This window comes from Amblyomma americanum, chromosome 9, assembly GCF_052857255.1.
Source record: "Amblyomma americanum isolate KBUSLIRL-KWMA chromosome 9, ASM5285725v1, whole genome shotgun sequence".
Classification (NCBI taxonomy): domain Eukaryota; kingdom Metazoa; phylum Arthropoda; class Arachnida; order Ixodida; family Ixodidae; genus Amblyomma; species Amblyomma americanum.
In genome coordinates, this window is record NC_135505.1 from 111,786,578 (window position 1) to 111,803,688 (window position 17,111).

The following is a 17,111-nucleotide window of genomic DNA, read 5'->3' on the forward strand; positions in this document are numbered from 1 at the left end:
AACGACGTTTGGCTGTAGTTGTTTCCATGATGCTCGATTTTTAGCATCCATGGATGATGGTACATCACCAGGGTGCAGCCGTTGATTCCTGCATTTTCGTTAATTATTGAATGGTAGTTGATGTTCGTTTCACTTTAGTGTGATGTGGAAAGTATTTGACTGCGCTGCGTTCCTTTGCATGCAAAAAGCACTGCAAATATATATATTTGTTCTTGTCAAAAGAACAGAAATGTCTTTTGCGAAAGCTTTTGCTTGGTGCTCCTCTTGGTTAGAGGATGACTACAACCCCTTGCTGTTGGCGGTAAACGTGAGCCAGACTCATATTTGAGGGAATGTCGGCACATATTGATTTTGATTGGCACTTTATTGACCAAACCATAGTAATAATGTGTGAAGGCAGCTAATGCTTTGTTGGGAGCGGTTGCTTTTAGCAAAAAAAAAAAAAAGCAGTTCTACATTTGCTTCAGAAAATAGCGTGCAGAAGTTAGCGTACGAAAGCTCTGCTTTCACATATACATACCAGTGGTTCTTATTTCTATGCGCGGAATATTTTGCTGATTGCTGGTAAACTGTGGGGGCATGCTGCTGACACTTTTCTGCGCAACTGCACCTGCCTGCATTTATTTTTGTCGCTTTACGCTTTTTTTCGAACTTCTTTCTCTGTCGTCTTTCAGAGTACCTTTACACTCGTGGAGCAAGCTACTTTAAACCTTCGTTGGAGCAGAGAAATCTCACTGCCAGGATCATTTATGCTATTCAAGGCGCTGTGCTTGTTTAGCAGTAGGAAACATTCATGCTGGAAAAAAAAAAAAGAGGGGAGAGTGGAGCATTGTATGAAAAAAATAATAGATTGTTTTCATCCGCTTTGCGTCATTCAGTTTGGTTTTTCCTTCTGTGTTCTTGTTTTTGTTTGTGTTGTCGTGGGTGATTTGCTGTGATGTGTGTTTTGCTGTGTTTACTGATGGTTTATTAACATTATAGTTGTGTGGTAGCAGTGACTTTAACAATATTGCGTGTGTGCGCGTGCAAGTCTAACACAATAGTTCGTGTGAAGCAATATAGTCATGATTAACGAACAAGAGTCCAAGAGAAGGTTGAACTCACACCGAAGGCCATAGCGCACCTGCAGACTTTGTTTCCGGGTGTCGGTTTAGTCACCAGAGGCCGCCTTTCTCGTGGCAAGGGGTAAGAAACGTTTTGTTCTGTTTTTACTTATAGTAATAATGTCCTTGTGGTTGTGTGCTCCAGCGTAGTGGTACAAGAAAACTTCTGGAAAGGCTTTTGAACAAGTTATCATTCACATTCATGTCCAGACTCGTGCAAGTCGAAGAAGCTAAAAGCAATTAGGCAGGTGTGAGCCAAGCACTCTAAATAAGACTAAGGAGCAGTTATGATGTTTTTCCTTTTTTTGGGGGGCTGCTGATATCATTATTAGTTTATGGGATCGCTTCTTTACAATAAAAAATAATTCTTTCTGTCATAGATGTACGCACAAGCGACTTGATCAGCTGACCAGAATACAGTTGGGTCCAAGTATATCGAGCACTCGGAACATCCACTTGAAAATCCCGTGCAAACATACAGTGCTACAGTTCGCATTTATTGAACTCCCATTGACCAGAACTTTGAATATATTGAATGGCATGTCAGATCTCTGCAAGAGTACGCTTCTTGTAATGCGTCAGCCGCACAGCCCTGGGCCCCTGCTGGCATTGCTAGTACCTGGCTTGCGTAGTGTTTTGGTGCAGAAGGCGTTCTGAAAAGCAACTGTACCTCATTTTTAATGAGCTAATTCCATCTATAGTGTACTGGTTAGAATTAGACAGCTTATAATAAGCAGTGGCTAGTTCGAAAGCTCTGTCTGCTGACCTAGCACTGCCTAGCGAGCCGTGTGCTGTCAGCACGCCAGCAGGCTGAAAAAGGTGTCGCTCATGTGGGTGCACCTTATTCTCACTTCTAGGTTGTAGATAAGCTTATCTATTGCCTTTTTTTTATATTTCTAGTTATCAATAAATCAAGCTATTTAGCAATCCCCTTTGAATTCATTATACCCACGTTTTACTGTATCAAATAATGAATAAATCTAGCAGTGAGATCGCTCAGTGAACAGACCCAGTTAGTCTTCAATGAGAGGACTCTTATTTATGTGAACAAAAATATCTTACATATGGGAAACAAAATATCTTACATTATTTTTGTATTGGATTGGGAAATGTGATTCTATTTACCAGTAGAGTAAAATGTCCGAACTCAGGGGATATATCCGCGAGACTGTTCATTTCTCCACGGTTCACCGCGCACTATTGGCCGCTTCGACGCATCACACCAGGCCAGTGGCCAATCACAGTGGTCAATCGCACGCGGTGAACCGGTTCCAGAGCGAATGGGTTCCAGAGCGAACGGGTTCCAGAGCGAACGGGTTCCAGAGCTAACGGGCTCCAGAGCTAACGGGCTCCAGAGCGAACGGGTTCCAGAGCGAATGGGTTCCAGAGCGAACGGGTTCCAGAGCGAACGGGTTCCAGATCGAACGGGTTCCAGATCGAACGGGTTCCAGATCGAACGGGTTCCAGATCGAACGGGTTCCAGATCGAACGGGTTCCAGATCGAACGGGTTCCAGAGTGAACCGGCTCCAAAGCAAACAGATTCCAAAGTGAACCGTCTCGTGGATATAACCCCTGGATCAGTTTCAAGAAAAACAAGACTATGAAACCAAAAGCAAAGTGTTCACAGTATCAGTTCATAATCCTTCAGTTGGCAGCACATACAGCATCTTGCACATCATCATGTTTTGTTGCATCCTCTGTGCTCACATATTGCAATAGGTAGGCAAAGTGTGCCACCTCAGGTACCTAGTTACATGCTGATGCACCTGCCAATGTGGGAAAACCAACAACAGTTCTTGGATTCTCTTATTTCTTTAAACGAAAGCCCCCAGATCTTTTGCTCTCTGTTAGAACTGGTTATTCTACAGCATGCATGCATAATCAGATTCCACTTCAGTTGGTCTCTTCAGTATCTCCTTTTTCAGGGGCATTCATGGCCACTATTGATGCGTCTCTTACTTATCACAAGAGAGATCGAGTAGACGCAGACTTGCTCTGCCACGGTGCTAATGCCAGTGTCTAAACAAGCAACTGAAGGAGCAGGCTGTTGTTTCGTCATGGTGGACGAGTCTTGAATCCTCAGACTTTTGCGCAGGCAGTGTTCGCCAAAACAAAGCTCTGTGCAAGACAGGACCAAAGAGAATGGCAAGGCAGGCATATCAAGAGAAAGGAAATAGAACAGAAGAATAGAGAAATATGGTCTAGCCTCTGATAGCGATGACTGGGGTTATATTTCGCGGCCTTCATCTTGTGAGCATTTTTCGAAAAAAGATTGTGGGCAAAGGGTGTTTCGCATAGCATGAACCAAGTTGACAGACGCTTAAAAAGTTGACAGACGATTACGGTAGCCGGTAATGCGAAATTTGAGCGCAGCTTTTCTTCACACGCCACCAGGTGGCACATTACGCTGCTAGCCACCTTCCGGTTGTCCATTCCTCCGCTCTCATCGTGGCAGGTGGCACTTCACTCTTTTACTGCTTCCCAACACGCCACCTGTCACGCCATAACACAGTAAAGTAGCATGTTACGCCGACACTGCCGACTACATGTACGACACAGAATGCACGAATGGGCACCTAAGAGCTACTCTCTAAAAAGTTATTTGATGCTGGAATAAAATTTAAACCATTAATATCTTTTATCTCAGAGTAATCCGATTCCATCATCATCTTCATCATCACCTACTAAAATCCTCATCTTGCTTGGTTTTGTTGCTTAAAAAGATTTTATTCGAGGGTGCTGGAGCTTTAATGGAGGCCACAACAGGTGCAAGTTCTCACGTATGCACTTTAGTCGTACATTTCCTCCACACGAAGGGACTGCAGTAAGTGTCAGTGGAGCAGAAAACTGCAGCTGCACAGCATGTGAGGTCATGAGGTTGAATCGCCACTGCAATGATCACATTTCATCGGAGGCGAAACGCAAACGATGCCAGTCTGCTAGCAAAAACATTGTTACCAGAGACACTCGAAGGACCCGAGAAAGATCTCTTGTAACCAAAAATTCTCAAAACACTGAGGAGTTGGACTAGACATCAGGATATAAGTGTGTTTAAACACATTCACACACATTAACAGGAAAATTTTAATGTAACTTCACATGACTTCACTTCAGCATGACTTTTAGGCATTTGAGTTTGCGTATGATACGAAACTATAGCTGATAAATCGCTGTACAAAACTGTCCTATGTAAAGATGGTGACAGTCCCGGAGTCTGACCGATCTGACTACCAGCGTACAAAGTGACTGGCACCGCGGAAGCCTGGACTGAAATCCAATCAAACGTAAATTCAACTTAGCAGTTGGTGCAGGAGCTCGACTGCAATTATAGAAGGAGAATGATGGAAATTTTGCTGCAGTGAGACACACAGGACTTGTCCCATGTCTTCTTTTCTTCTGCGTCGTTGGGTTTTTTTCACTGTTTTACCAATATGAACCCAAGAAGCATTCCAAAGAGTGCAAAGGGTTCCTAGGAACCTTAGTTTGAGAACTGCTGGTGTGCAGAGTCAGCAACAGAGAGCTCCATTTACTGTAAAACAGGTAAAGGCATTACAAGTGATATTTTTTTCTTAGTGTTATGCACAGGACAATGAACAGAGGGGAATAAACTGGTAAGCATGGTTTCTTAATTGAAAAATACACAGACACAGGGGTGGCAGCATATTGGGAGGGGATTTACGATTGTACCACTGAGTGAATGGCTCACTGCCCTGGCAGACACATCCAGATCGTGAATGGCAGCTTACCAGTATCCCTCAAGTGGAAAGTATGTAAATAGTTGCAAGTACTAATCTATGGGACAGTAACATGGAGGCTAAGGAAGAGGCTAGCAATTAACCCTCATATATGCCAATACTTTAGAAATTTGAACAAATTAAAATAGCTTTGATACAATATGGTTATTTTACTTCACAATTCAGAGTCATTCTTTTGTTGGTGGAAATGTTTTTCTCAATACTTACTTTTGAGCCACCGTACAATGTAGAATAGTATGCAATTTCACTACTTGTTACATGGGGTAAAGCTTCAGATCGTATTTGTTTTCATGCACAGTGGGCTTCCTTAGGAAAGCACGCAAAATTATTTGTTTTTCTTGCAGAATCGGAATGTAGTCGATGGGGTCAAATCTGAAAAAGGTTGTTCAGAGAAAGCTGGTGAATCTTTCTGTACTCTCGCAATGCACAAAACTGAACGCACACAACACAAGCTTTTTGCAGGAACAGTTTGAGTGTCTTGAGCCTAGGCTAGCAGGTGCAGGCTTTCACGCAGTAAACTTTTAGTTTTACCGTACAAAAGATCTGTGCTCTACGTGTAGGGCGCTATGTATGCATGGGTTAAAATAAGGACAGTGCGGTGAACTATGGAGATGGGAATGATTGGTATAAGGTCAGGGGGTGGGTGAGGGAGCAGACATGAGCTAATGGCATTTTAGCCCAAATCATGAGGAGAAAATGAACATGGGCAGGGCATATAGTGCCAAGGGAAGATAACTGGTGGCCATTAAAGGCAATGAACTTGATTCCAAGAGAAGGCAAGTGTAGCAGAGGGCGGTAGAGAGTCAGGCCGGCGGACGAGATTAGGAAGTGTGTGGGATCAGGTGGCCGCAGCTGGCACAGGGCAGGATTTGTCCTGCAGTGGTTGTAATCAGTCTGGCCGATGATGACGATGTAGCAACTGGCCTACCTAGTGCAAGGGTTGCTGCAGGTAAATTACTTGCCTTTTTATTTGTTTGTTTATTTTTTAATTGTGCTCTGGCCCCACACAAAGCATCACTGTACCAGAGCATGAGTGGGGGAGACAGTGGAAGGATGCACATAAGACAAAGGACCTCAAAGTGAATATAAAATGTGCAGGAATTCAGGGAAATTCCAGAAAAGGATACTGTAGGAAAAAAAGCAAAAATACCAAACACGATGGCACACTGCAAGAAACTGCAGGAGAAGCATAGATTGGCCAGCTTGTACCGGGCACCTTTGTCTTGCGTGGTGTGTAGCGCATGCAGGGAATTTGATGGTACTTGTAATGCCAATAATGCAAAGGAAGATTCCTATATAGTATGACTCGAAACTCATTTTGTTAAGAGTCATGCTTAACTCTTTCGTGCGGCACTGACAATTTGTCTTCAGAAACACACTTTTTCTGTCTGAATAGTCTATGCAGACCTCAAGAAAGCCAGTTAGTCAGCTTTGCAATGCAAAACACTATCGGTTATTTTCAGGATTTATTTTTTTTACAGGCATGTACACAATCTTAGACAAAGCAGCACAGTGGCATGAAATTGTACCATTGACACACCAGGATTTGTCGGATGAGTACTTGAGGGATCACGGCATCACACTTCATTTTTCAATAATGCACATGATGCTATGGATGCAGGAAAAAAGTGATACTATTGAGGCCTACAAAATCTGTCTACTTGAATATGTTGAAGAATGTACTAGACACTCACTGTTCTGAGAAATGCTGCATTTACTAACGAACACAAAAGAGCACTCCGGTTGCAATGTGAAGACTACTGGATTTGTCTGAAACAAAAAATAAAGAAAATAAGTGCTGGCTGCAGCACACACTCAAAGAGTTGTGCATTTATATATAATTGTGTACGTAGGCTTGTAAGGGCTAACATAGAAGACACCAGGCATTTTGGGTGCCCCAAATACCACGAGTTGGCTCAGTACGAAGAGCATCAGGCAAAGGCTTATCCCAACCTCTTGGGAGCATCAGGAGAGGAAGCAGAGGTGCTTTGGAAGTGTGTCATTATCATAGTGCAGGATTTTTGAGGATTTTTGAAGAAACCTTGCAACAAAATTGAATGCCAAGAAGGTTTTAACTGTATATTATTGTGATCATAACTCTCTTGGCTATGACGAAATAAAATTATTTCAAGACAAATTTGTAACAGTTGAAGGGCCTACTCTAAGGGTAATGTTTTCTTTTCTTTTTTTTTTACTCTGTTCATTTTCACTCTGTTCACTTGAAAAGAAAAGAGTGAAGGCCCATGTTTAATGTTGACAAGACCTCCTTTGTTGTTGTTGTTGTTGTTGCTATGACTGGGTTCAGCAAAGTCTTACGAGAACTGCTAGCAATGGTTCTCGCTTATAAGAGGAATAAAAGGTAAATGTGCATACACACGCACGCACATGAATTGCCCAAACCTAGCCAAAGCATGCATTGACTGGGCGTCTGCACTCATACAACTCAAGAGTGAAGTGACGTATACGAGTCAAAAGAGGCCCTCCAGCCAATAGTATCGACCTGCTATCATGAGGTTGTAGTCAACCACCTTGCATCTGCTAACATAGCATCACAGGTGGATAGCAGAAGTGAGGCAAAGAACCATGGCATCATGGCAAAAGGTCAGCTCCATTGGGTGAAAAACATGTATTTGCTACTTGATCCTTGAGCTGTATTTAGTTGTAGTGCAGTCGCTCTCAGCTATGATTGCAGAAGGGACTTCTGAGCAGCTAAATCAGCTCAATAGGGCAGGAGTAGATTTACTGTGATCACAAAAATAAATGGGTTCTGGTACTAGTTTACCAGTTGGGTTTATTCGTTTTTTTTTTTTTTTTGATCAGCAAAAAAGGATCGGGGGGGGGGGGGGGGGGAATATTCATTGAGTTCAGCTCAGCTCCCTGTTTCATCTGTAGAAGCGTTACAGAGCAGTTTCAAGAACGTTCTTGAGAAATATGCAGATCTTCTGGAACGGGCATGCTTCAGTTTTTTCTGTTGTGACTGAGTGAGCTTTGGCAGCTCAGCTTCACTGGACTTTATGTTGCAGCCAGGAAATATAAGTGGCCCGACTGAAATGCAGGGATTTTGCAGACCATAAAAATGTTATGAAAAGTGTTCTCAGACTCCAGCTTGAGTGCTCTGGGTCCTTGCCGTTTGTTGAGGATAACGGAGAGTGGTAGCAGGCTAAAAGCATGACCCTTGTTGACTCTTCATGACAGATGAACATGCAAGGGCTGCATCAGCTCAAGTCTGTGAGAATGGAAAGGACGATGTACTCACGGTACCTGTTCCCATTCTCAACATGGACAAAGGATCAGGTGGACAAAGAAGCTCAACTGGTATGTGTATCAAAAATGTCCTCCTTTTTTGGTGTACGTCACTGTGGCCTTGTGGCTATGGCGTTTGGGTGCTGAGCCCAGGTTCGCAAGATCGAATCCTGGCCATGGTGGCCACATTTCGATGAGGATGAAATTCGAAAATGCCCATGTACAGTGCAATGTCGGAGCACGTTAAGAGTCCCAGGTGGTTGAAAGTTATCTGGAGCCCTTCAGCATTGCCTTTCTCATAGCCTACATGCAGTTTTACTTTATTGTTCTTATCAAAGAGCAGAACTTTGATCTCAGTGTTTTTTGTCTTAGAAGTGCAAAGAAAACGTCAGTTTGTAGTATAAGATTTTAAGGGATTCGTTCTACCTTCTAGTGCAAAGTTGACTCGACATGGCACAATGCAGAAGATTAAATAAAGTGTTTTTACTTTGTTAGCTTTATTTATCATTGTGTAGTGAGCTAAGACAACACTGCACTAATTTAATAACTCTTCTTCTAAACTTTATGCTTTGCTGTTCGGTTGCCTAGCTACATGCCAGCACCTTTATACCTTGAGACTTGGCAGCTGGTTTTTGGGCCAGCACATATCTAGTGGTTAAATTTTAAACATTGAAGTCTTGCTCCTTCTGTTGATTTTAAGACAAGCTACTCTAAAGTGTGTAGTTGTCATCTAGAAATCTTTCTAGTTTCTTTTTTTTTTGCCGTTGTAGTTAAGGCAGTTTCATGAAACAGATTCCAAATTTATTTTACAGAAGCAGAAGTATCAGCCTGTACTTACAGCTTGGCTTCTGTGTTTATTTTTGTAAGCACAGTTAAAATGCATTTTTAGAAAGCAACTGCTCAGAAAAAAATTAATAAGCGTTGTTTATACACCTGGTTTAATACTATACCCATAGTTTTTTAAGTAGAAAGTATTCTGGACTTCTTTCTCTTCTCAGGGGCAGGAAAGGGATAGTGTCTACTTTGTCACATTTGTTTTATGATTCAGTCCCATCTTGAGGCAGCAGGTAAAGGTAGGAGTTTTATTTTATGGCATATGACGAGGCTGATTGTAAGGTCATTTACCGCGGAAGAATAATTCATCACATCATTGCTGTAAAATAGCATATGAGAAGTGACTTTTTTTTGCTTCTACAGAATAAGAAACGCTGTCATTTCCAGGTATTTGAGAAGGGTAACAATATTGCTTTCAAAGTTGTTTCTCCATTTCTGAAATTTCTTTATACAAATGTACATTCTGAATATTTTCACCACTTTCTATTCATATGACATTCGTGCTCTTTATTTCGTCCCTCTTTGAAGGATCAGATGATGAATACATTTCGGACGAAGAGGGCATCACGATGAGTTCATCTGATGTGTCATCTGAGCCGGAAGAGGAACCACCTCCACCAAAGCACGAGATTCCAGTGATCGTCATCGACACTTCACCAGGCGATCAAGACACCGAACTCGACTGGGGTCCCAAGGAAGTGCGTGCTGCTTTGGGTCAAGTGGACGACGATGCCCCAGATCTCGAAGAGAAAAATGCCAAAGCAGCTGCTCAACTGGGTGCAACTGCACTGCCTGAATCCAGGGCCAATGAAGACCAGACAACACCTGTCAGCCCCAGGTCAAGCGACAACCTGACATCGAGTGACCAGCTGTCCATCCAGAGGTCTGCGGAGTTGACGAAATCAGCCGAAAGCTTGCCGACTGTCAGCGTGTCCTCGGGTTTGTCCTCTTCATCCAACGTGGACAAGTTCTCTGAGCCCGTTCATGCTGCTGGAGAGGGAGTTCCAGTCATCGTGGAGAACCTTGAGTCCCCGTCTCTGACAGATGTCTCTGAAGTTAGTGCTGCTGCCCAATCTAGTACCACGTCTTCAAGGGGGGGTGCTTCACCCGAGGGGGGCAAGTTGGGATACGAGCTTCTCCTGGACCGTGGCGGCTCAAGTGGCAGCTCACCGTTGCCGACTCCAGAAAGGGAGGCAGGGTCCGCATTCGAATCAGATGGGGACGTTTCTTCTGAATCATCTGGAGTCAGGTTTGGGAAGCTGACTGGACGTGGAAGCGGAGCGAGCTCCTCGCTTGCCTCCTCATCTCATCGCTCGACGTCCAGTGCAGCAGACAACAGGAGGTCGCCAGGCACAGATGACTCAAGCTCTGAAGAGCGGGGGCCCCTCATACTGAGAGAACACTCTCCAGATGTTCTTAGGTCACCTCTTGAGGGCACAGGGGATATCATGGCAGCACCAGCATTTGTAGGTCACAAAATCGTTTCAAGGACTGCTTCTGGAGAGCCAGAGTTTTCAGAGGGGGCTCTTCTGCAGATATCAACTACAACCGCCCTATCCGACCGTCCAGACTCGTCAGAGACGTCGACTACAGACACCATTGAAGATGCAACAGTGGTCCATCGCCGGTTTGCCCAAATGGACGATGATTTGTCACCGACCGGATCATTACTGGATCACGTGGTTCCGAATGTCCAACTGGCTGGATTGTTGGAAGCTAACGGTGAACATCCTGTTGAGGCCACTGAGTTAGCACGCCCTGTTGTGAGTGTCTATGAGGAGAGCCTTGGTGTAATGCACTTTGCACCACCAAAACCAGACAGTCCAAGTGGAAACGAGAGTGTTCAGCCAGCTGAACAAGAAACTAGCACCAGAAGCAAAACGGGTAGTCAGAAAGCAGCTGACAGGACAAAGCTTGCTCTTGACTTGAACAAGGATGACCCAACAAAGCAAGTTACGACACCAGACGTAATGTCACCGCGAAGCGACGCCACCGATGAGGACACGACATGTTCTGCATCCATCAGTGACCAAGAGGTGTTCCCCACTGACGCTGACAAGCTTGACACTCCTGAAGACTCTGCAGTTCCGTCCCCTGCACCACCACTTGTTCCGAGAGAGGCGCTGCATGCCCCGATTGCAAGCATGAGTGACGAAGATGATCTCACAGCGTCCGATCTCAGCAAGAGAGGGTTGCAGCACGGCAAGCTGGAGCCCACTTTGTCGAAGAAGACTCTTCTGGAGACCATGAAGGAAGTCCAGGAGGCACTGGGTCCAGCAGCTGCTGCCACACCTGTAGGCCAGCAGAGCGATGGCGATGACTTCACAGTGTCTGAGTGGGCCAGAGAGGGTGGTGACAAAGAAGGACTCTCTGTTGTTGAAGATCTGAAAGCAGAGCTTACTTCTGATGACAAAGACCTGAAATCGGAGTTCACTTTTGATGACAGGAATGTTACACGCAGGCGTCGGAGGAAGAGGGCTCCGTCTGGTGGTAGCAAAGAGAATGTGGAAGAAGCTGTTGAAGCTGTGAACATCAGCCTTTTGAAAACAAGCCAGGAAACGGTAGATGATCGTCTTACAAGTCACCCAGAAGCATCTTGTCATGGTAGCGCTGTTTCCAGAGCCATCGGTGGAGTCCGCGATAACAATAACAGTTTGCAAGCTGACTCTATTATGGGAGTAGCAGCTGGACATCACAAAAGTCAGTCACCTTTTAGAGAACCGCCAAAGTTTCAAGGTTATGGTGGCTCATTTGCCGAGAAAGTGCGTAGCCGCTCCAGTGAAGGCACCAGCGGTGGTTATGGGGAGCTGCAGGTGCCATCGGGCGATGTAATCTACCTCAAATCTCTTAACATTAATCTGCAACGACTTGACTTTCCCTCAATTCGCTCCTCGTCTCCTAGCAGCCGTGGCTCGTGTGAAGAGCTGGACTCTGATTGCGGAGCTACTGTCACGGCTGGAAACACCGGGTCAGCTGTCCAGAGCAGTCAGCCTGTGGCGCGTTCAGCACCTGTCAAGATAGAGAGACCCGTGAAGAGTGCAGACCCACGAGTGCGTATTAGGCCTAATCAATTCCCAGAGAGCTTTCCCGCGTCATCATCAACACCGCTGCGTCCCTGTGCTGACCCTGTGACGGCCATGCTCATGAGCCGGCGTGAGCAGCTAGCTCGTAAGAGTGTCCATGAGGACATACAGAACCTGCCATACTTTGATAGTCTCAGTTTGGCCGGTGACTTTGATGACTTCAAGACACCTCCCGAGGCCAACACGCCGACTGAAACTTTTGAGACACCTCCCACCTCGCGCCCCGGTTACCTTTCTGCACTGCATGCAGCCACAGATCCAGAAAGGGAACGGGCGAGACGTGAAGCCCGTGAGCGGGCTAGGCTTAAAAGTGATGAGGAGCTTGGCCTGAGCCCTTGCAGCTACAGGCGGAAGTACGCACGCACTCCAGCATTTGACGAGATTACACTTACAGACCTTCTGGACCAGGAGGACGAGACATTCAATGCACTGGATGACAGGTCATCACTGCGGAGCTTTAGTACAGCTCAGCACAGGCTGGCGCAGTTTGAAGATGATGATGAGTTTGGAAGCAGCATAGACGACAATGGCAATGACTCTGCCACACCAGTCGCTTCGCCAGCAAGGTCCACAGACGACCTTGACGGGCTGGACGACGTAGTTGTAGGTGGTGTGACTCTGATGGACCCATACCAAATCCGGGCTGATGTCTGGAAGCCAAAGCCAAAACCAAAGCGGCGTCTCTTTGCCAGGAATGAGGATGAGGACCGCAAGACCACTCCGTCCCCAGCTGCGTCGACGACGAGAAGGAACCTTCTGTCCTTCTTGGGCTTCAACCGCAGCAACAGTGGAGGGGATACATCAGCCGCCACGACCAAGGAGAAGAAAGAGAGTTACAACCGCGAAAAGGCAGCCAAGGACGTCGCCGAAAACGAGAGGACCAAGACCTTTTCGAGGCTGAGGTTGTCCAAGACGCCGCGTCCAGAGAAGTCCTCGTCGTCGCCAAAGAAGACACCAGCAGCGAAGGCCGACAGCGCACCTTGCTCGACGGAAAGGATAGACGCCCCTGCAGAGGCGACAGCCCCCCAAGTCACTGGAGCTGTCTCATCAGTTTCTTCTCGACAGCAGCAGCAGCAGCGTCCTCTTGTGCGGGAAGAGATGAAGAAGCACATCAGCCTGGACAATCTCAAGTCCCAGCCAATGCAGCTGCCAGCTAAGAGCAGGAGTGTTGAGTTCGGCATCATGACAGCACCGAGGGCAACAGGTGAGCATTTCTTGCTCTTCTCTTGGCAAATGCAATGAACCACTTCTTGAAGATTTAATAATCGTGCTCACAAGCACGCATGTCTTTAAAACCCATTCACAGCCGAAACATCTCTGCTGCCCCATCGCTGCTGCCCCAACAACAAATTTCACCTAATTAAACCAATCGTCACAGAACGGAAGTTGTGCGCACATCAAGAACGCTTCATAGAAGTAATTTTGTGTCACCTTTGTACTGACACACACACCTCTCGGACGCAACCTCATACTTGTGAAACAAGAAAAGCTTATTTGTAAAGCATGTGGAGATGAGCTGGCAATCAACCACATCCTACCATTGTGCACAAAACTTGAGAAACTAAGAAAAAAACATTTCACGCGATTTTTCTGCGAACAGATCCAATTCCACCCTAGCTTGCGCTAGGAGAAAATGCCCTTATTGAATCTTCGTGTGTTAGCGCATTTTTAAAAAAAACAGAAAACATTCTAAACAAGCTCTGACACTTCAAAATTATTTTCACATCTTTAACACAACAACAGACTGTTTGGCGCATGATGGCCTTGATTGATTATGATATAGTGCCTAAAAATACTTAGTCTTTCGGCTCTGCGCTTCTCCTCAAGGAGGGGGTGTCCACACACCTAAACCATGCTGTGGTGGCGCTGCACGCAGTTGGAGCGCAGTTGGCTGCCTCAACGCCGTCGTGTTACTCTAATGCGGCAATGTTGTGGGCGGCCTGTAGCAGGAGGCCTGCAGCAGTGACTGGGAATGTAGCAGGATCACTTATTAGTATAATGTGCAATATCCTGATTTAGTATGTGGTGTTCCAAACGTTGTATATATTTAAATTAAACATTTTGTCCTGTGCATCCTGATACTTGATTTTACGTGCCTTTTGCTGCATGTGCAGGTGAAGAAGATGGTTTTGCGGATTTTGATGATCACGACCTAGATGGAAATGGCGAAACGAGTGGGCCCTGCGACAAGAAGGGCAAGGTGAGGTCCCACACTAACTGCTCACTGTTGGCCTACAGAAACTGCTGTCCCACAGATTTTTTTTTATTTCTTGTCAATTATTCTACACTACACTGTAGTCAGATAGACTTTGATTCTAGTTGACTGTCTTATATTTGTTTTAATTTGCTTCACGTACAGGGTCGTCCATTTCTAAGGGAAACATAGTGTCATGATGGAGGTCAGTCGCAGCTTCACAGAGTGCTGTATGACAGTGGTGTCCACAGCATTGTGCCCTTACAAGAAATGGGGAAATCATGGCACCCACACATGGTGCTTATGGAGCATACTTATTCCCTTTATAGATTGAAGACTGTCTAAATGTAGGCTAGTCGTTTTCTTGGTCTGCAGCAGCTACATAGTCCCATCAACAAGGTGCTCTGCTGACTGTAACTCTGCCATGCTGCACATGTGTTCAAGTCAGAGAACTGCCTTTATGCAGCTGTTTTCAGTCTATTATTCAAGACATTATTGCTTAAGTACTTAACAGAAAGAGGTTAAGTACTCGAGCGTGAAAGAGAAGGAAATGCTCTCAGGTTATACTTTTACTATATAGCTGTTTTTCTATTTTCTTCCTGTGGTTGTTCTCTGGGAACAAACCTGGTTACCTGATATCTTGCTTTGACTATACATAATCCAGAAGTGACCTACTCGCAGTAGAAAATGCCGCTTTGTCATGGCAGCATATGCCGAACTGCCCACAGAGTATGCTTTCTTGCACCTACTGTCTTCATTTAGTTGGTGGTACTACGTTGTTTCGAATCTAGCCTTAAATTGCTATTCATGAAAGCTTCTGCAGTTGTCTTCATTCCTCAAAATTTTTTGTCTCCCCTTGAATAAAGAAACTACTACTTGAGAAGTGGTTCACGGCAGAAAAACTGAATAACGTAATGGCAGCTGTATTGCACAGCAGGCAATCTGAAAATGACCTAAGAGCACTTTTTCCGACAACATCGCACAGTAAACTTGCATTCCTGCTAGGGTTAAAAATTACCAGACAGCCGTTAAAGGTGCTGCTTCAGGCCACCCATCTTCTCTGGCTTCTGTGGCTTGTCCACTTTTTCCTATAAAGGAACACCGAGAACAGCTCCTTTCAATTCTCATTCCTGGTAAAAATTTGTTGTGTGGTTCTCTCTGGGTATTTTGGTGTTTTTCCAGAAGCAAAATACGTACACATTTATTGCTGACAGAATTGCATGAAAAAAATTTCCCTCCTCCTGATTCTAACTCATGACATGAAGATCGATAAGGACTCCAAAATCACCATTTGGAAGTGAATGGGGATGTTGCCTATCCTGAGTGATCCTTGCAAAAAAAAAAAAAAACTGTCTTGACATTTCGTGTTTTGCTTGCGAAAATGTCCAGTGGTGGCGATACGTCTATTTCATTTTTAGCCTTAGATGCGCCATTGCCCCTGCATGTGGCTGTTTCAAACACAGCCATTGGTGGGGCTTGTGAGATTCAGGCTGCTTCTTGCTGAGCAACCTCTTGCGACCAATCATTAATTGAACTGCCACCAGCCACAATGGGTAGTTTGCTCACAATCCGGTGGGCAGGTTGTGACAACATCACAAGGTCACGAGAGGTCACGGGACTTAGGTGGCGGGAGGGCCACCTCCTTTTAGAGAGAGATCTCCGCTCCTCGAAGTACAACTTCCGATTTCGATGTGGATAAGAATGACCTTCAATGCCTCACGAGGTAAAACCGAACTTAACTGCGTGGTGGTATGGCCCGGGCTGTGGTAGTATGACCATGTGATCATATGACTATGACCATTGGGTACCTGACACCTTGACCTTTGACCTTGACGTTTAATTTGAGACAGTGGAGACCATGCTTTTTAACTAGGTTTAAGCCATGTTGAACCCCAGCCATTTTTTTTTTTTCGCCCCACAATGCCGACAGCGCCAACGCTGCATTTTCTGCAGAACGGGAGCCTTAGCGCAATTGCATTAAATGCATTGTTTTCAGTGAGAGCAGCATCCTTGCGATTAGCAAGCAGTGATGTATCAATTCAGGTCCTCAATGGTCTTTTATAGAGTTCTTTCTGTGTTGAGCTGGGAGTTCTCAAAGTATTGCCTTCCATAGCTTTGGCGTCCCTCCACTCTCCCAGATGCAGGCCGTGGACCCCCGGAAACTGGAGAGGTTGACGCTGCGGGTGCAGCGTCAGCAGGAACGCAAGCGGCAGCGGACAGCCCAGGAGCTCCAGCGGCGGCTCGAGGAGATCGAAGTGAGCCTGCGGTCACTGGAGCATCGGGGAGTACTCGTGGAGCGGGCACTCAGGGGTGAGGAGGACGAGGATGAAGGTGAGCCTCTTTCAGAAAGACGCTGCACGCCTTGTCTACAGCTGCCGACAGAATTCATGGAGACGTTTGTCACCCGTGGTTGCACAACCCAACAGCTTAGTGGAGGGATACCAAGGGCAAGTTGAAGTTGGCCTGTGACGATAGATTACCGCATTCTCTAAACCACTGAAAACGGAGAGGTGTCGCCACCGCCATCCGTTTTCACAAGCGAACTGCAGTGACATTGGTACTTTCTTGTTCACAGATCCCTGAAGCTAGATCATTCAGTCAGTATTCACGGAGTCCTTTTTGTCATCACATCATGACTTTGAACCGATTGGAGGGAAAGATGTGTTCCACTTTGAACCCAAATTTTCCCAGCTATAGATGTAGCTTTTGCTGCCAAATAAACACCAGCAGAATCACAAAGAGGCAAACAAATTATTTTTTATATTTATATTTACTAATGACGTAAATGGATGGAGTTATACTTATTGCACCTTTAAGGTAGAGATGTAGCATCTATCTACCTGCACCAAGAGTAGGAGTAACGTATTCATATTTACCGGTATAATGAAGAAACTTTTT

At 45.4% G+C, this 17,111-nt stretch overlaps 1 protein-coding gene across 2 annotated transcripts in view; it reads left to right on the forward strand.

Annotated features, from left to right (window-relative positions):
- Nucleotides 1-17,111, forward strand: part of Mical (Molecule interacting with CasL) — a 66,099-nt gene that overhangs the window by 41,126 nt on the left and 7,862 nt on the right. For both annotated transcript variants that reach the window (XM_077636889.1, XM_077636890.1), the window contains exons 18-21: nucleotides 8,055-8,174; nucleotides 9,465-13,223; nucleotides 14,134-14,219; nucleotides 16,352-16,544. In XM_077636889.1, coding sequence (XP_077493015.1) covers nucleotides 8,055-8,174; nucleotides 9,465-13,223; nucleotides 14,134-14,219; nucleotides 16,352-16,544 — 4,158 coding nt within the window. The remainder of the gene's footprint in view (nucleotides 1-8,054; nucleotides 8,175-9,464; nucleotides 13,224-14,133; nucleotides 14,220-16,351; nucleotides 16,545-17,111) is intronic.